We start from the raw sequence: 20082 nt of genomic DNA on the forward strand, positions 1-20082 counted from the left end.
GATGTGAGGACCAGAGCTTCTCCAGAAGAACCAATGGCTCAAACAGCAACTCGTAGGAGAACCCACAATGCCTCAATGCAACAACGCATTACCACCTCAACACCTTAGTGCCTCCTTCTCCTTCTCCACCTGTTTATGCTGGCATCTTTCCTCAGTTGGAGCATCTTTGCTCAGAACTATGCTGATGTAATCCAGCTGGCCTTAAGCTGACCACCAGTTCTTAACTCATAACACATGGCATGCTGATCTCAGCCATAGTTCACACCCTCATCAATAGCACAGCTGGCTCAGTCCTCCTCTCACACATCCAGTAAGCTTGCACCCACCCCCTCTGAATGGGAAATAACGCTGTGTTCCTCCACGCATTGAGGCACTTGGGGACATAGGACCTTAGTCTTCTCTCTGAGTTCTATAAACAGATTTTCAAGGCCAGGTGGTCTCTGGGCCAAAACGACAAGTGCTCTGCATTCCATCTCACCACAGACCAGGAGATGTCTACAAGAAATTCTCTGAATTGGGAAGGGGAGAACAGAAGATGTATGCGAGCTGCACACTCCGGGGGCCCAGCTGTGACTGCATGCAGCACCTGTGACACTGTGAAGTTCCTCGTGAAGGCAGGGGTGCAGTGGAGGGGTGAGGCTTCCTAGGCTCCCTTGGCTTTCCTCTCTGGGAAGTTACCCCGGCCTTTCCTCCCTGTGGAACCTCTTGGAGCCTCCTCCTGGTCATTAAGCTCCTCGGTGGCATCTGGAATGAGCTGGAGATCACGCCCTTCTGGGGAGAGGCATTCAAAGGCTGTTTTCCATATGTGGGAATTCAAGGATTGATTTTAGCATTTTGACTTAAATAGTAAGTCACCTACCAAGAGTGGACTTGTGGTTTCCTTGATATCAGAATTTCCTAAAAAGCACCGTGTCTTGAGTCATTTTATTTAAACATGAATTTTTAATTTTTATCATGTCTTATTGCTCAGTCTTTTAGTTCAAGTTTTACAGACGTTAAGTTTTCTAACTCTGAAAGATTTGGAGTCCTGAGCTCTCTTTCATTTCTGCTTGTAAACTAATTCTCCTCCAAGCTTGTTTCTTCTTCATAATAATTTGTGAATCAGTTAATAGAAACAACATTATTAATAAACATACTATGTTGTGAAGACTTTGCACAATTCCAAGACACATGGAGAGAGTGTGTGGATTTACTCCTAATCAATAGTGAGCAGTGGTTTTTGGCACATTTGTTGGAGCCTAAGCAGCAACTCTGTGTCATGTTCCATCAACCCTGCAGCTTAACAGATTTGGATTTTGGTGGGACAGCAGTGTAATTCTAGGCAGTACATTCCCTATTGCGGTAAAGAATATTAACTCCTAAAAGGCATTCCAAAATCCTCGGTGACTTAATAAAGTATACTTTAACATTAATTATTAATAGTAATAAAATAATATAACTATTATTTCCAAATAAGAAATCTTTCCTTCATTCCCCACTCATCTTAAGGGGTCAACATTTATCAGACAGAGCTTGGGATATGTTAAGTGTCCAAAATAAAACAAAACAGAACAACTAGCTGTTGTTACTGTTACTAATACCAGGAGCCACAGAGCGGTGTGTAGCCTTATGAAGAGAGTATTGAAAGACCCACAGTGTGTGTTTGCTACGACGCTGGGGTCACCGTGGACCTACGGCAATTCATGATCTACATTGTATAGCACAGAGGAGGTGCAGAGCTGGCTGGCTTGATTCCTTTTGGGGTTGGGAGGAAAAACAGGCCAGTGCTTCTCTGCGAGGTGAGGGGTCTGTCTGGAAAGCTCTGCTACCCGCTCTCTGCTACCCGCCTTCATCTGCAGTCGTCTTCTCCCTCTGCACGTGCTATCTCCAAACTTCCCCTCGAGAGAGGACACCAGCCACTGTGTGCCCATCTCGAGCGTCTTCTTTAAACTGAGTCACCTTGGAGAAGAACCTGGCTATAAATGGTGTCATATCCTGAGATACTTGAGGTAACGATTCAATATATGGATTTAGTGGAAATGTAATTCAATCAATGACACATGCATTAATAAAGAATATCTCCATTAAAACATTGCATATTTAAATGACCTATTTACAGAGTGGAAAATGGTTTATATGAAACTTTTCTGCAGCAGAATCTACATACTTGTGCTATAGATCAAATGTGTTTTCCTTGCTCTTCATTGAGCATAATTATCTTCAGTCGGCGCATCATAAACTGAGGTCTGTGCTTCCTGCTTCTCTGAGTTCCCGACACCGCTGTCTTCTGCAGAGCATAATAAATAAAGAACACCACACAGCACACCTTTGGAGAAGCCCGGCTCAGAAAGAGCTTCTTTTTGTGTTTTACTTATGTCGAAACTATTATTTCATCTCAAGTCTTCTATCTGGAAAATCCCTGCACATTGTCCAAAAAGGAGGCTTAATCTTAAATAAGGAATTAGGAAAGAAAAGAGTCAGGAAAAGTCATGGAGGCATTCACTTAATTAAAATCGATATCTTCATCATTTTCGGCGTTTATTGACGTTCTGCCCGTTCCTCACTAGAGCAGGGCGAGTCGCCGTTATTACTGAACCGTCAGCCAGCTGGCCCCTGGCTGCTGACCTTGCCAAATAAATACCTAGTGACCAGGCCGTTCGAGGGACCTAGAGAGGTTTCCCCACCACCAAGGGTTGTAGATAAAAATGGAGAGATTCAGGGTTGTTTAGTTTTGCCCTGGACCACATTCTTGGTTCTGTTTATTTCGATAAAAGGTGCATAAGGAAGGCAGGCTGTGACGCCCTGAGTAGCAAAGATCCAAGCCGTCCACCTTCAGAGGACTCCCCTTCGCTCCGCTTGCTGAGGTTCTCTTGTGATTATCGGTTTCCTGGAGCACAGTTTTAAACTACCATCGGTAGTTCACTTTGCTTGCAACTTCTCTTTTTATTGCAAGCCTCTGAAGACAGGGAGATGTGCTACAAATACTCAGAGAGTACATTTGAATGACTACATGACTGAACGAAAATCAATGAGTCAATGTTTGTGGGCCAAATTTATAGCTCATCAGTGTCCCCTGCCCGTGATGCTGTAGCCTCCCCTTCATCTCCCTTCCCTCTGCCTTCTTTCTTTACGGTGCTTCCATTTCACAGCATGGCTGAAAGGCAAAGTTACAGTCATAACAGCTAGCGTCATACGATAAGTGGCTTGTTCTCAGTGTTATCTGCTTTTTAAGTCAATCTCTGTTTTGGATTCCAGCCAGTGCAGAAAAACCAGAATTAAACTGTAGCTGGTTCCCTTCCTCAGGCCGTTGTCCACGCAGCAGTGCTGATGCTGGGAGCGGTCCGGTGCACAGCACAGATGCGGTGTGAAGTGACTCCTACACAAGGAAGTCTGGGTTTTGTTATATTTCACCAGAAAGGCAATCTTTGCCTCGCCATTTGTAAAAGGGAAACCCTTCCATATTTTACCGCTGCCATAAATAGCTCACACTGCTGTGTTGGCTTCTGGTGAGAGGGGTGATCAGCGGGCAGCGCTTTCCTGTTTGGCCATCCATGGTGGGCCATTTCCTGCCAGCCTGAGAAAAACGGGGGACAGGACGTGTGTGTCAAAGTAGCAGCAGAATTCTTACAGGAAGGAGGACTTAAAAGCTATGCAGGTAAAAGCTGGGTTTAGAATACAACTGAAACAGAAAATAGAATTGATGACATCTGTCTAGGTCTTTAGTCTTTCAATGTTACATTTATTGAGAATATTTAAATGAAGTCATGTAGTCCTATATACGTAAACACCTAGTCATGAACTAAATTTCCCAATATTCTAGAATGTTTCAAAATATCCTTCCGCCAAGTATTCTAATAAGCAGCCATCTTTTCCTGAAAATTCTAAACCAGTACTCCTTACTGGTAGATTATTTCTTGCAACATAAACATCACAGTAAGAAGGTACCTGCTCTTTTTCCAGACATCTAGATTAGGAATTCTCAGTGCAACTGGTTTCAAAGACGTGACTATTTGGATGGAGCTCTTCAACTTACTGCAGCCAGAAAGGTAATCAGCAAAATTCATTTCAACATTTGACAAATTGTCAACATTATCAAGAGCATTTAAAAACTCTGTCTAGGTAAGTAAGCAGCACACAAATCAAATATTTAGACAAAGCTCCTACTCTTTAGAAATCCACAGCCTAAATACAGTACTTAAAAGTAACATTTAGCAATATAGAGACATCAAATATAGAACCTGAAAAAAATCTAATGATCACTAATGAGAACAAAGAGGCTGAGTGATCAATAAAATTCCCTAAGTGGTACAGGAATTTAATTACACACAAATGCCTAGGACCAGCACAGATACTCCGCGTGTCTCCAGGGCCCCTGCCCCTCCCAGTGTCTGATAATGGATACTGTGTGTGTCGTGCATTTTATTTATTTTTATTAGTAAGTATTCGCAGTGCACAATGTTTACATTCCTGGTGAGAAGATAAAAGTGCCTGATACAACTGGACACTTTTCTAGGTAAATGGATGCTCCATGAAAACATTCTTACGAGTGAAAGAACATGTTACACATCATAACCATCTCATTGCCTCATTAGTATGATAAGGAAAAAACATGTACTTTGTCCCAGAGAGAGTGATCAGCCGAGCAATGACTCAGGCCACCCCTGCCTTCACTTTAACCCACTGTGAGCCATTTTGAGGTGACTTTTGGATGTCTTAAGTTTTGGATGTGCTGTAAGGTTTGGGGTCTCTGCATGGGGACATCCAGTTGTTCCCATATGTTTATTGAGGATACAGTCCTTTCTCCATTTGTTGCTTTTCAGATTTGCCAGAAATCAGTGTCTGTTGTGTGCGTATCTATTTTGGGACTTAATGTTGGTACCTCGGCGATTTGTCCATCTTGGCATCAGTGACGTTTTGTCATGATTGGTGCAACTTTGTGATAAGTTGTGGGACTGGAGAGGGCTGGAGCTCTAATTTTGTTCCTTTATCAAAGCTGATCAGACTATTGAGTCTCTTTTATTTTTATAGAAATGTAAGACTCAAAATATTAATCTATGTGTTTTCTGCTTTTTCTTATTTTCTTCTTTTCTGGTTTCATTCTTTTATTTTTAATAAAATTTTTTAAAAGAAAAATGAATCCCTATTTTCAGCCCTTTTCTGCCCCGCCTCCCCATCTCCTGTTCCCTTCCCCTTTGAAAAAGACTTCCCTGCTTCCTATTGTCTTCTGTTTTTCTTTATTTATACTTTGAGTTTTTCATAAAAGAGAAACTATGTGATATCTAAGCCTGTGTTTGCGATGTTTCACTTAACATGGTTTCAAAGTGCAGCCACTTTCCTGCAAATGACTCAAGCTTACGTTATGTGTTGGATTTGAAGCTAAAAGTCGATAGTCCTCAGAGTAGGCGATATTTTGGTTCTTTCTTCCAGAGAAACAAACCTGGTGATAGAAAAGGTACAGCATTAAAGGCAAGGGAGATGGAAAGAGGTCACTCAAAACCTTGTGTTTACATTAGTAAGCAATTTACAAAATATGAAGGAGATAGAAATATATTGAAGTACAAATAAAACCACAGCCTTCCAAGAGCCAGGATTCAGCTTTGTAACCCCCAAGCTTCATGTCCCATTCAAGCTAGGAGGACGTGGTGGAGAAGGAACTGCATCCGGCTTTCAAGCAATAGCACTTTGGGCTTTCATGGAGTCCTCTGGTCGCTTTTCTTTTGTAGCTCATTGGCCTGAACCACATCCCACAGCCAAACCTACTGGGAAGTAGCCTCATAAAATTAGCACAACCTTGACCCGATAGTGTGAACAAGATTAGGGTTCTGCTAGTACAAAATAAGGCGAAGAAGATTTTGGACTAATTTGTTAGTAGCTAATAATTAAACAATGCTTTTCACATGTTAAGCCCTTCACATATATTAACACATTTAATATACATGGCTCAAGTCTGCAGTAGGCAGCGTTACGTTTCCATTTTTGTAAACTGATGCACACAAACATTTAATAATGTGCAAAAAATTAACTGCTAAGTGGTAGACACACTAATATTCAAACCAGGGACAGTAATGACAGCGTGCCGGGTACAAGACGCATCTACAGAGGTGGATTTACCACTGGCGGCTCAGCAGAGGTGGCACAACGCCATTGGCTGAACAGAAAGTCTGACTACTAAGCTTCACAGCCAGAGCACAGGATGAAATTCCCACTCCCCGTGGATGCTTCCACCCCTCCTCCTCGGCCCACGTGACTCAAGAATGCAAGATAAAAGACTCATCTTTCTACAGGTTTGCATCAGTTAAGATACCTTCAGGTTTCGGTAACAAAAACCTAACAGAAATGGTTCCAAGCTAACAAATGTTACTGCCCAGGAAATCAAAATGCACAGAACACGCTGAGCCTGGTAGGAGCAAATTCCACTGTATTTGCCCGCGAGTGTCTTTGCTGTGCACTTTTCTGGGAGCAGGGCTTGTTTTAGGCAGCTTTCCCCATTGTGAAAAGTAGAAGACACAGAAAGAAATGCAGCATTTGCTGGTGCCTAATTCTAGAAGGAGAAAGAAAAAACACGACCCATAATTCTCTCTTAAGAACAAAGATTGCTTTCACAATGTCTCCAGCAAGTTCTTCTCTTGTCCAGATTTGGGTCCTTTACCCCCTCCTAAATTAATCACTAAGAGGAATATGAGATTATGCCACAGGATTAGAGTTCATTAGAGAACCCCCACTCCCATACAGCACGATGAGCAAACTCTCCTGAACGGCAGGTGCTCGTGAGGGCTGAGGAAGCCAGGTTTCTGCTGGGCAGCCCAGAAAAACTGTGACTGCCGGACTGAAATTTAGAACATTCAGGCCAGGTGTGGTGGTGCAGGCCTGTAAACCCAGCACCCAGGAGACTGAGGCAGGAGGAGTGAAGTGCACAGTTAACTCATGTCTCAAAAGATACACACACATACACACACACACACACACACACACACACAAACACACAGTGGTACTGCATGTATCTGTAAAATTTCATACAGTAAGTGAGACAGTCAAGAGACAGTATCAGAGCTTTGTACTGAAACCAGGTTTTTAATCAGCAGCACTGAATGCTAGCGAACAACAGAACACTCCTTTTCTCTCTCAAATTTCTCAGGGCAAATTACATTCCCAGCTAAACAACCAGAAAAAAGGTAAGAATAAAATAATGACATTTTCACATACATAAAGTTAAAGTTTTATTTCACATGTACCATTTCTGAGAAGATTATTTGAGGACAGACTTCAGAAAAATGAGGAAGATAGGATATAAAATGTGGGAAAAGCTCAAGAATCAGGCCACTGAAAATAGTTTCCAGGATAACCACGGAACAGCTGGCAAAAGCTCCATTAGTGTACCAGGTAGATGAGGAGCCACAGGAGGGATATACATCCTCCAGGAGAGGAATGAACAGGAACCCAAGCCGGGACCAAAATGGGCTGGGAACTAAATAATGTTAGTCATGCACAGTTCCTGACAGCAAAAAAGAAAGACAAACTGAGTACCAACCATAAAATTGTGCCCGTAACTCTCTGTGCAATTATAGAGGATCGGTTTTTTAAAAAGTAAAATTCATTTAAAATAAAAGAATCTGCTTGAAAAAGTGATGATCTGATTACAAAGCAAACTAATCCTAGGCATGATTGTAGCCAGTTGGTGGAATGTAAGGGAAAATCACAGGTGTGGCCTAGACTAGACAAATTCTCTTGTACATGGAGTGGAGTGGTGTTATAGAAGGTGCCTTTGATTCAGTGAAGAGGTTCTCCAACACTGTACATAATTCTCAACCTGAAAAATTAATGTGCAGACCAAAGGTGAAAGCAAACAGCTGCTGAACAAAACATGCCACTGAGTTTTACAATACAAGTGAGAAAGGCGAGGCAGAGACAGAAGAACAATAGGAATGTGCAAATTAACACCAGATAGTGACAGCAACGCCTTCTAAGTTTGATGCACCAATAAGGAGACTCTCAGGTATACTGTGTGACATCACAGGAGGGGTTAAATGTAGTTACCTCTTGGTGCTGTGTTCTGAGAGGAAAGGGGCTAGAACTATACGTTCTGCACAGAAGTTCATTTTTAGTTCCTATAGCAAAATACTCAAGGCTTGGTACTTTATAAAGAAGAATAGTTTTATCCAGCTTGTGGCTCTGGAGGGTCAGAGCCTGGTGCTGGTGCCTGCTTGTCCATGGTGAAGACCCAGTGGCACGTAGTAACCATGGGTGACGGAGCCCTGTAGAAACCCATTAGCCACAGTCCTTTTAGACTAACACTGATCCTTTCCAATGGTGCAGACAATGACCGATGACCTTCTGCCAGGTCTACCCTTACTCCCCCCTCACTAGGACGGTCCGGAACAAGTAGGAAGCAAACCGTATCCAAATCATAGCACTTCTATGATTCTCCCACTTACGATTTATTTTACAATACACCACTGTATTACTGAGATAAAGTGCGGGTACACAGTAAGAGTAATTTAAAAAACAAAAGCAAAGGTATATTGAAGAATTCAGGTTGGACTATCTTGGGGTAACTGATCTTATGAGCTTGCCTTCTCTCCTGATATTTTGCAATGCCAGGAAAAGATCATTTTTAAAAATAACATACATACCAGATCAGAGAGAGTGAGACAGAGACAAAGAGATTGAGAGAGGGTGAGTGAGAGAAATAGGAGAAGGATCAGTCAATAAATTTTGTAAACCACTGAGAGTGGAAATTGACCTAGTTTACTAGGGAAAGCTGCAGGATAACTCCCTGCAGGAGTCTCAGCCAGCACAAGCTGACGTGGCTTCACAGGGTGACGAAAGGAAGGGCATGCTGGAGGCCGAGTGGACACCCAGGCAGTGGGCGTGGTTAGGGCTGGACAGAGGACAGGGGCAGAGTTTCCGTGGGAATCGTTAATTCCCAATTTCTGCCCTTTTCATGTAGAGGAAAGTTATTTGTAGTTTCAGTCATTAGAAGCAAAAAGTAAAGAATGACCAAATCTGTATGAAAACTTCTAACATGAAAGATAAATGCTTAATCTTTGAGAAAAAAAAGGGTAAAAGCAATGAGGCCCCAAGGAAACAGAAAGTTTTCATGGGACCAACGAAATCGTCATAAAGCAATGTATAGTTAGTGGCCAGAGAGAGACTCGAAGCAGCCAAACAAAGACGGATACCTTGAAAAAGAACACTTAAGAAGTAAATCCAAGACATTAAAATATGATCGCAGAAGCCTGAAATTCAGTAAAAGCTCAGATGACAAAGTGAAAGAAACATTTCCAGAAAATAATGCAAGTGGCCAACGGGAAACAGGAAAAGGAAAGAACAGAGAACAGAAGGAGTGGTCGTCCACGGAGACCCCAGAGCAGTGATGGGTGTGCCGTAGGAGCAAAACACGAGGAAATGTCTTAGAACTGGTGACCAGACACAGGTTCCCAGGCCAAAATGGTGAAGGAGTCCTTAGCTCGCGGGGAGAAGGGGGCACCACAGGTAAAATTCCAGAAGGTGGAGGCTAAGGATGGGAAGCTTCCCGGGGGCTGGGGCAGCGGCTGCACTGGGCTGCTGGAGCAAACTGAGCAGAACCAGCCAGCACTAGAGAGCCAGGAAGCACTGCCTGAAAACCAAGAGCAAACAATGCCCCACCTAGAATGGGGGCTTCATGACGTGGTCAACCAGATCGAGAGTGACTGTACAGAGAACTGTCGTCTTGCCAAACCATTTTTATCCCAAATGCTAAAAAGAAGTGAGCTCACATTTACATTTTCTCAGGCAACTATTGAGCATTTCAACCAACAAAGGAGAAAAATGAGAGGGAGGGAGAGAGAGAGAGAGAGAGAGAGAGAGAGAGAGAGAGAGAGAGAGAGAAGCCATGATAGAATGATAGCGTATCACACAGCAAATGAAGAAACCTAAAATCCAATACAGAAAAAAACCAGGAGAACTCCCAGAATGATGAAGAAATGGAAATTTTGGCTCCAGGATCCATTACTTTAGAGAGGAGCAGGGCATCTTCCTCCGCAGGGGACAGGCCCGCATGGTAGGTACCCAATGCTGGGGCGCTGGTGTACCCCAGTGTGTGTCAAACTGCCCAGTGAAGGATTTTGAGGGCAAATCAGAATAGGCCACAGAAAAACAAGAAATGGTAAAGAAAGTCATTATTAACTCCAGGGAAAACAGAATTTGATCAAAAGAAAATAATCCTCACACCTTATACTCTCTAGCTGTTTCTAAATATGCAAATGTTTGACTTAACCAAAAATTTAGATGATGTGTGTTTGCAGGGTATGAAGCTACCACATCTTTGTAGTTTCATGCTTGATACTCAATATAGTCAACAGTCAAAAAACAGAAAGCCATGTTATCTGGAAATGGAAGGTGAACACCAGAAGAAGCATCTAAACAGAGTTGATGATTATACTTCTGAACAGCAATTATCAATGGGATGTGAAGAGCACAGATACCTAATGTTCATTATGAGCGCTGAAATCTCTCAGATCAGGCTGGGGATGTAGCTCAGCGGTACAGTGCTTGCCCGGTAAGTGCAAGGTCTTTGAGGCTGATTCCCAGTACCAAAAAATACCAAAAGAACAATAGCAAATCTCTCTGATCTTCAAATCTTTGTGCATATAGTTGCTTGTATAATTTAGCAAAAGCATTCTAAAAGAAATATGTTAATCGTGATTTTTAAATTTTCATTACCAGATACATTTAAAAAGTGGTATAAACATCTTTTCCTGCTCCTTTTGGGTGATTTTCCCATCAGCGTGCCCGAGTGTGGTGATTCCTAATCCTACATCTGCCTTTCACCCTACGTTCATCCCAACGCATTAGTTGAATGTTATTTTGGCAAGATAACAGCAAAGATATGTGATTTCATTAAGGCTCTACCTACAGCAAGTATTCCCAAGATCTTTTTAGCTTTCTCTTTTACATTCGGGAATTTAGAACAAAAGTTATAGGTTCAAAACTAAAAGTCATCTTAGAAGTCTAACCCTTATTCATGTGGATTGTTAGAGCATTCACCAGGTGCATGAGCGTGGTAATCTGTGCGATGGTTGCTCAAAGGCCGCAAGGGAAGTTGAAAGTAAAAGCAAACCTCTGGACCCAGAATCGTTCCCATCAGGAGGGTCACGGACGTGCTTGGCAATCCATCACCACGCCCTTAGGATCACTGACTTGGGAAAAACACTAACTTTCCCCAAAGATTACTCCACGGAAGCAAATGTCCAGTCATGACTGATAACCTCTTCACTGATCTGTGTTCTCACTGCAGAGCGGCCCAGGCAGGATTCGTGAGATTTGTTTGCTCTGTGGGGGCTGTTCAGGGCAAGCACGGCAATCATCCAGAGTTTTGCGTAATATTTCTGAAAGCAGACTGAGAACACGGAGGAGTCCTGTCGTGCAGGTGTGGCTACCATGTCCTGTCCCTGTGTGTGGCTCTACTGGGCATGTAGGAGTCCTCAGAGAACATGGGGTTAACTCTGAACCTTGGTTTTGTTTTTTGTTTTGAACAATTTTGCTAGGACCTTCTATGTGACCAGCACTTGGGGCATAATTAGTAAAAAGACAGACATGTTTCTTGCTTTTTTAAATCTTGCTGTGAGGGTAAGTGTGCGGAAGTAGACAGAGCCCTGAGCTTACATGGAATTAGTTTTCCAGTGTAATCTGATGCAGCACATGCCTTTATGGTGGTAAAAAAGACGATGTGGAACCCACCGCAAGGCCCCTTCCTGGGACTTGCGTGCTCCCTGGTGGAGAGCGTCTATGGGAGGAAAGCAGATGTTAAGGGGTTCACCAGGGTAACAGATGACAGCAAAATACATAACCAACATAACCAAGACTCTGACGCTTACGTGGAATGGACAGTGCTGATGGACCTCAGACAACGCAATGTCCAGAGTCCTAATCTTAGGACAAGATGAGGTGAAGCAGTCCTCTGTGTTGACTTGGGATTCTTCCCTGATGCTGGCCTGCTGCTCTCAGTGCAGCCGCAGAGAAGAGAGACAGCTTGTCTTACTTGGTGACTTCAGGGAAAAGTCCCCAGTAGACTCCAACAGGAACCGTGTGGGGTACTGCGGCCCATCACTGCAGGAGACCCAGGCAGCGTTCTGTTAATCCGAGGGAGGAAGGGTCTCGCACACTTGACTGCACTCTGGGTAAGGAGGACTCATTCCTTAAGAGATGGCATTCCTACCCAGGACAGTGCTAGGCAGCAAGATCCATAGAGGTCTCTAAACGCAGGGCAGCCATGACTTTAATAGTTGTTTTGGGCCAGAGGTAAGTTTTGCGTTTCTCAAACAGGGGGACAAACAATTGCTTTAATAGGGTTCACCTGACTTTCCTGTATCAGTGTAGCGACTTGTTTGCAAAGAGCAACACTGCAATCACCCACAACTGCTTTTTCAATGTCTCATAAACATTCGCAAAGACAACAGTGTTTCTTAAGCCACATTGGTTCACAGAATATTTTTTCACATAATTTGGAAAGCTGATGAATTTAATAGGTCCACCCCTTAGAAAACCATTTGCGCATGTAGACGTCTTTCCGGGAGTGGGCAGTCCACATGAAACTGAGTTAGAGCTCTTGCTCTAGACTGACTGAATCCTTTCAAAGCCCCGGGCTCCTTTGCAAGGAAGCAGATAGTCTTTTTCGTAGTTGTAAAATAGGATGCCATTTAGATGAATTTGTTGATTGTTATTTTTAAACTGTTGAAATTATAAAGATCCACAAATACTAAACACTGTTTTCACACAGTATTCTTGTTCAATTCAGTGTCATAATCTTAAATCAAGGCAGATAAACTGTGTTCCATTTCTGGTGCGAATACCAAGGCAAAAATTAAGGCTTTCTAAAGCTTTTGGATATTATTTACTCCCATAATAAAGAAGGCAGCTTGCTGTCTAATAAGATGTGGCCTTGGAGGCTGCTCTATCAATTTGTCGATCCTTTGGAGGAAAAAAACACATTTTAAAAACAAATCCGAGGGTAAGACACACATGAATGCAACCCATTTACATTGGGGGTGCATTTCATACTGTGTCAAATAAAGTAAGAACTTTTATAGAGAAATTTATTCCTTCTACCTTGCTGTTTCTGAATAATACAGCATTCAAGAATTATATATATTTATGTCTGCAGGAAGCACATTAGGGTTTCTCTGCCTTTTTAAATAAACAATATTATAAACAACCATAAATATGGGAAAATGCTAAACAGCTTACAGGTTTGCCAGATAAAATACAAGATGCCCAGTTAAATCTGAATGTCAGATAAGCCCCATGATCTAGGATAAGTATATACCCAAAGAGTTCATAGAACATACTCATACTACAGATCGATTTTTGTGTATTTGAAATTCATGTTTAACTAGGCATTTTGTATATTTGTTTGAAAAATACGGCAATCTTAGAAAATTGCAGTACTTTAATTTCTCTCATTTGTAGACCAATGCTTGCCTTCCCATATTGAAGAAGTTTTGGTAATGGTGTCTCGTGTCACTGTGGGACAAGTTTTCTAGCTAAAAATGGCTGTTTATGATCACGGACAGTTACATTCTCACTGAAGCTGTGATAAAGGACCCTGAGCCCTCCCTGGCCCAGTTTGTGCTCAGTGCTACAAGGCTCTTCATTTCCAAAGACCTTCATAGAGAGAGCTATACAGAGGTAGATATTTCCTTATTTCAGATCAGTTTTTAACATTTCATAAAATATGATTAAAGGTTGCATGCTCTCTGTTTTAAACTGACTAACCTTTTATTTGTTATTTCAAAGGATTTTTTGAAAGCAGAACTTTTCCAGGTAAACCAATAGGTAGACATTAAACTGGTGAGTCTGGAAAATGAATAATCCATTTTTAAGTAAATGAGGAATCACTGTGTGCCATCACTTTTACCTTTGCACATTTACATTTAAACAGTAATTTGCAGCACACAGGCATTAGTTGTGAGCTGTGGTTTTCAGTATCACAGTCGCGTTTGTTACTGTGGTTTTGCAATATCGTTCCCTGATGCTCTCTCTTCTCCACTGCGGTTTTCATAATCATTGTTTGATAGTCATGTAGCTGCGGTTTGAAGCAGCAATATCCATTTAGACAGAGATAATTGCTTATAGGTTTTGCTGTCTTTTTATTTTATAATCTTACTGGGTTAAAAAGACAAGAAAAATCAGACCTTAAATATTGTTCATATTTTCACTCAAAATGAGGGGGAAATACAAAACACAACAGTATTCCTCGGTTTATTTCAGTCACATGGACTGTAGTTAATATACATGCATAAATTTAGACAAACTACCACTATTTCTAATGATGCATTCTGGTTATTTTATCAATCTTGGCTTATATTTCCTGACTTTTTTGCTTTCAGTTTTTAAGCTGAACCTTTAGTTGAGATTTATTTGTTTCTCTTTTGCTTTGCATATTTAAGCACGTCCAATGCCAAAAGCAACACTGTTATGTTATTTCAATTCCAATGGGCATTCCTTTTGGGTGACATAAAAAGCCGGCCAGTTTTGTAAAAGATCTTTGACAACCACAATATCAAACACCTGTGATTCTAAGACTCTAAGCACACAGATTTAATCGTCATGAAAGGAAAATGAAGGAGCTACAAATCTGTGGTTCAGTCTTTATTCATTGCACCACACAAGCACAAATAACCGTGCTTTCTGGCGGCACTCAGGACCTTCATTTGTTGGCTTTTCAAGGGAAGGACTTTATCACTCCAAAAGGACCTGCTCTGTACTCTCACAACCCCTGGGCCACAGCACTAATGGTAATAGATTGCTCGACTGGTCTTCTGCTTGGTATTAAGTCTCCTGGCCAGACCCTGCTCCGCACATCTCTTCCCACCTCGCAGAGCCGCCCTGATGCTGACGGACGCTGCTGGCCCTGCGTCCTAGGCTGTGAGCCTCTGCCTTAGGTTCCTTCAGCTGATGCCCTGAGCTGACCCCAAACTCTCTCAAGGTGGCACTTGGTGGGGCTCACACTGATGCCAGTCACACAAAGGGGGCCCCAGTTTCAGACCCGGGTGGACAATCTCAGGACCTCCTGGGGGGATGAGCCAACCGCGTGGGGCCGCGCTTGAACTGCAGCTCCTGAGGCCGAGGCAGTCCTTTGCGCCCATCCTGGAGGACATGGAACACGCAGCTCAGCGAGCTGGGTACACCTGGGCCACAGCGCCTACGCGAATCCTCACAAAGTGCGTCGTCCTCTGGCCCTGCGTCAACCTGCCACACACACAAGGACGAGCCAAGAGAAAACTAACTTTAGAAACTCAGTCTGACACCGTGGCGGGGTCTTCTTACCTGCCTGGGAAAGGGTGGCAGGAGCAGAGTATTTATTAGTCGCTGGTGCGCCCTGGGCAGAACCCGGGTGCAGGACAGGGGCAGGGGCAGGGTGGGAGCAGCGCCTCGGGAAGTTGGGGTTCGCGGGACTCGGGGGCCCCACGCATCTCGCCTGCAGCCACGCGGCCCACGGCCCGGCCGGCTTTGGGGTGCGCGGCACCTGCGAGTCTTCGCGGGTGGACCTCGCTGTTCCGCGTGGACCTGGAGGCCGGAGCCGGCCCCGCGGGTGCGGCTGCGCTCCGGGTGCAGCGGGGACTCCGCGCCCGGACGCGCGGTGGCGTTGGTCCCCGGCTGTGGCGGCCCGGCCGGGCCTGAGCTCCGGGGGCGCAGGCGGGGCCGCCAAAGTTTGGGGGGCCGGGGCGTCCTCCAGCTGCGCGGGCGGGGCCCCCTGCTCTGCGCATCCCGGCCGGCGCCCCGCCCGCGGCCGCAGCCAATCCCCCTCGGCGGCCTCCTCCCTGCTCCCCCTGCCTCCCCCCTCCCCCGCGACGCCCCTCCCCCTCCCCCGGACGCCCCTCCCTCCCCCTCCCCCCCCCTCGCCGGGCGCGGACGGCTGCGGCTCGGCTCGGCTCGGCTCGGCGGGCGGCAGCATCTCCGCGGGCGCGGGCGGCGGGCGCGTCCTCCGCTGTCACCGGCCCCGCGCGCTCCTCTCCGCCCGCAGCCGAGCCGCGATGTCCCGGCGCAAGCAGAGCAAGCCGCGCCAGATCAAACGTAAGTGGGGCTCCGGGGACCGCGCCGCGCCGTGGCCGCGGACCCGCGCGGCGGGAACTTCCCGGGCGCCGCGCGGCCGAAGCGAAACGGAAAGTGGGCGTGAAGTTCGCGCCGCGCCGCGCGCCCCCCTGCGGGCAGGTGGCCGGGCCCGGGGTCCGGAGCGGGGTCCGGGGCGCTGGCGGCCGGGGTCCCGGGCCCGCGCGTCCCGGGAGCGGGCTCCGCTCCGGTGCGGTCCGGTCCGGTCCGGGTGCGGGGCCGGCAGCGCGCGTGGCCCGGGGTCCGGCGGGGACGCGGCCGCGGCACCTGCCCGCGCGGACGCCAGGCCAACTTCGCCGCCGCCGCCGCCGCGGGCGCCGGGCCTGGAGCGGCCTCTGCACGCCGGGCGGCCGGGCCGCGGGCACGGAGTGCGGGCGAGCCCGGCCCGGTCCTCCCGGGCTGAGTCCGGGACTAGTTCGGGGCGAGGGTCCTGGGATCGCAGGGCCGGCGGCCGCGCGCCCCTCGCCTGGTGCCCGCCCCGCGCCCCGCGCCCCGGTGGCAGCCTGGCCCGGTGCGGCAGACGCGGTGCCCACCGACTGGCCCTTGGGTGGCGATGGGCCGGTGCCGCGCAGGGCGCCTCGGCCGAGGGAGTGTGCTGAGCCCTGTGCCTGTGTGTGGGTTGTGTGCGCTGCATTCAGTTCCCAGGCTGAATTTCAGATCCCAGACTACGCAACTTGGGTTAAAAAGCAAGTAATGGACTTCGCTTTGGCTGCACACTGTTTTAATCGAGTAGTAATATCGTTCCGGACTTTCACTTTTCGGAGTGATTGTTCGTGGCTTTCCCTAATTGCTTCTACTTTTTAGAGTTACATTGATCAGATCTTTCTGCTTTGGTATTACATTTTATAGTCCCAAACCGTGCTTAGTATGATATCATTACAAACATGATTAAATGCAAATGCGTTTTAGTTTCTGGCTGTGGTCTAGCTTGTTAATAAATAATTAATATTAATTGATTGTATGGCACAAGGACGGTCTGACGCTACTTGGGAATACTTTGTTATCTTCTCAATTAGCTACGTTGATTTTTTTCTTTCTTTCTATGTCCACCTCATATAATTGAAGATTAAAGCATTGGAACTAATTGCTGATGCTACTCTTGTGTTATAGGTCATAAAACATTTTACTGGCCTATTGGAGTCCTGTGATTTATTAACTATCAAAAATGCTTCAAAGTTCTCTCATTCAGAAGTGAACAGTTACATTTGTGTGTGTGTTCACCGTGGTCATTGCCAGCTGATACATGTGTGCATGTGCATTGTTAATACCCAGGCAGGTCAGAGTTTTATTGGATTCAGTTTGGGGTCACAGTGATGATCCATGCAAACGTGGACGCCCCTTCTCCCTCTCTGCTTTCAAGGCAAATGAAAAATCAGAGGTCTTGGACTTGCTGTCTTAGAGCAGGGCTCTCTCTCGGCTTTTGGGAGGAGATATTTAAATGTGGTCTAAGCAGCTGGAGTCATTCTGTTGGGATCTCTTGACTCTGTCTCCTTTCCCTGTCTGGGCGTTAAGGAGCAGGCTTGCAGAGCAGAAGTTCGCCTTGCACTCAGAGTCATTACCGCCTTCGGGCTCCCGCTGCCCACTTTCAGTAGTGCTTAGGGGTGCGCCGACGCCTGTGACAAATTACACTGCTCCTCTCCACGTTCTGTGTCAAATACAAGTTTGGAAAACATCGGAAAGAGGTATTTTGTGAAACAATAGCATTTCCCACCTCTAATCAAACTACATCTTAAACTTGGAAATGTCCAGGGCTTGATAAAAAAGCTTTGGCAGTGTTGATAAAATATACCCAATTTAGAGCCACTGTGACAAGCAGAATGTCAGCTCTACCAGAAAGTCTGAAGACAGTCAATTTAAAGGACAAAAAGGTTGTTGGGCACAGTTTTTTTTTCTTTGACTGCATACAGTTCCCTGCTATCTAAAATTGTGATTTATGCAGTATTTTAATATTTTGCTTATTCTTTCCCCTTGGGTGCTCTCCGGGCAGCGATAAAAAGCCAACGCTGAAAGAGCACCATTAATTTGCTATGATGACTGGCCAGATAAGAGGAGATAATGGGAAAGATAAGTGGAGAAGATATACCATCAGAAACCCGATTATTACCATTAAAATTCCAGCCCAGCAATCTGCAGAAGCCTGATAATTCCTTCTCCGTTTTCACCACTTTGGATGATAAGGCAAAAAATAGTCACTCAGTGCTCCTTGATTAGACTGCCTGGATTTCCTGATAATACAGTGATAAATTATGTATTTTGCCCCGTGTTTTGTCCCAAAATTCAAATTTTTTTTCCTATTCCAAGACTGTATTTTCTGCCTTCCCTCAGAAGCTTTCTCTCATGAGCTATTATTGTAATCCTGGTTTGATAAAAAGCCCTGATAGGGCGGGAGGTGTTTGGGGCGGGAGCCCATCCCGGTATCAGCCCATCTCTTCGCACAGCTGCTAGCTGTTGTTGTTTTAAGTCTTATCACCCCTGCCAATATGCCAATAAATTGCCCAGATTGTCCTGTGTTCTGGGCCGCACTGCAAAATTTATGACAGAAATGATGATTTTTTTCTTCTACCAGTGCATCTCTTTATGATAGGAAGAGTGTCGTGTGCGGTTTCATCGTGATTTTCTTCTCCAGGCTGTTGTCTCTGGCAGTGCCGTGGCTGCTCTCTGCCCCTGCTCCAGTTACCTCGGCTGCAGGACTGCAGGAGAGCTGGACAGGAGTCAGTCTGCCTTGCTTTTCCTGCGTAAATGAGTGTCATTATCGGCCCCTGCCAGCTCCTGGGCCGAAGGAAGGAAGGAAGGAGAGAAGGACGCTCAAACACGTCGTTTTCATGAAGAGAAGGAAGGGCATCAGTGCACCTACAGCTTCCATAAAACTTTGAGAGGGCTGGGCTCTCAGAGCTCAGAGCATCAGTGCTCCGTCCAGCCCGTCCAGCCCGGGCGGGAAGCTGGCTGGAGGAAGGGGCAGGTGGTGTTTCCTCCAAGGGAAGCAGATACTGGGAGCCCAGGCATGTGTTGACAGTGCGATGTGCCGGGTTCGGGTGAGCTTGTCAGCGGTGTGGACGGGCTTCTCCAGAAGTTGGAACCCGGTCCTAGTGACGAAAATACCTTTTCGTTATTTGGGAGGATTTCCCAAATTCAGGCCTTGCAACTCCTTCTTAACTTTCGTATTGGCGTTTTGATGTTCCCTGCTACTTTTTAAAACAGTGGGTCATGGTAAATGTTTTATTTATAACTCATTTACTGGTTTAAAGTGAAAATGTTAATATTAAATTTATTCTTTAGTATTTGTCATGTTGAAAGCCCTGGTTGAATCATTTTTGTAACCTTAGCATCATTTTATGGGAAAAAATGAACATGGTTATTTTCATCATTTGACAGGGTTTTAAAAGTTTATTTATATTTAATCCATCATTTTGGGGTTATCTGCTGCATTATTATTTTTAAAAAGGTTTTTGGGATTCTCATGCACATTTGAAAAACACTGATCATTCATAGCACAGTTAGGCTGTCTTGCTTTTCACATGCTCTATATCAAGATAGATTTTTACTTTTAAACAATTAATTACTGATTTTTATGATATTAAAATACAGTATTAAAATAACCTTTTTTTTTTTTGGCTTGTGATATTTCTCATGTAGGGATTTTGGTTTCTACATTTTTGGCTAAGAAACATTTCAGAAAATCTTGTTTTTACACCAGCCATGAAATAAAGGATTATGTGTGCTATATAATAATTATTTTATGAATGAAACAGATAGAATGATACCAATTGTTTGTGAACAACTTAAGATCAATTTACTTATTTATGAATTTAGAATAACTTAATTGTGTAGATTTTTTCAGAAAAAATCTAGAAATAATTTTGAAATGGCTAATGCAATAATACTTTAAGAGTTAAAGAAAATGTAAGGGAACTTACCTGTAAAGGATCATTAATCATGAGGTCATTTTTAAAAAAATTTCAGTGGCATGAGTACATTAGGATTTTCATCTCTGGCTGCTAGACAAAAAGTTTAAAG

The 20082-nt window shown here is 44.8% G+C and overlaps 1 protein-coding gene and 1 long non-coding RNA gene across 3 annotated transcripts in view; one reads left to right on the forward strand and one right to left on the reverse strand.

The window, feature by feature from the left end:
• Positions 1-3687: 3687 nt before the first annotated feature.
• Positions 3688-12983, reverse strand: LOC134477951 (uncharacterized). Its single transcript, XR_010050289.1, has 2 exons — positions 11835-12983; positions 3688-5416 (listed from the first exon to the last, which is right to left on the reverse strand). It is a non-coding gene; the product is annotated as an uncharacterized LOC134477951 (long non-coding RNA).
• A 2888-nt stretch (positions 12984-15871) lies between these two features.
• Positions 15872-20082, forward strand: part of Zfpm2 (zinc finger protein, FOG family member 2) — a 399960-nt gene continuing 395749 nt past the window's right edge. For both annotated transcript variants that reach the window (XM_063257768.1, XM_063257769.1), the window contains exon 1: positions 15872-16032. In XM_063257768.1, coding sequence (XP_063113838.1) covers positions 15993-16032 — 40 coding nt within the window. In that variant the 5' untranslated portion in view covers positions 15872-15992. The remainder of the gene's footprint in view (positions 16033-20082) is intronic.

Source organism: Cavia porcellus, unplaced genomic scaffold, assembly GCF_034190915.1.
Source record: "Cavia porcellus strain 051 isolate PalLab524CR breed Dunkin Hartley unplaced genomic scaffold, mCavPor4.1 scaffold_10, whole genome shotgun sequence".
NCBI classification, from domain to species: domain Eukaryota; kingdom Metazoa; phylum Chordata; class Mammalia; order Rodentia; family Caviidae; genus Cavia; species Cavia porcellus.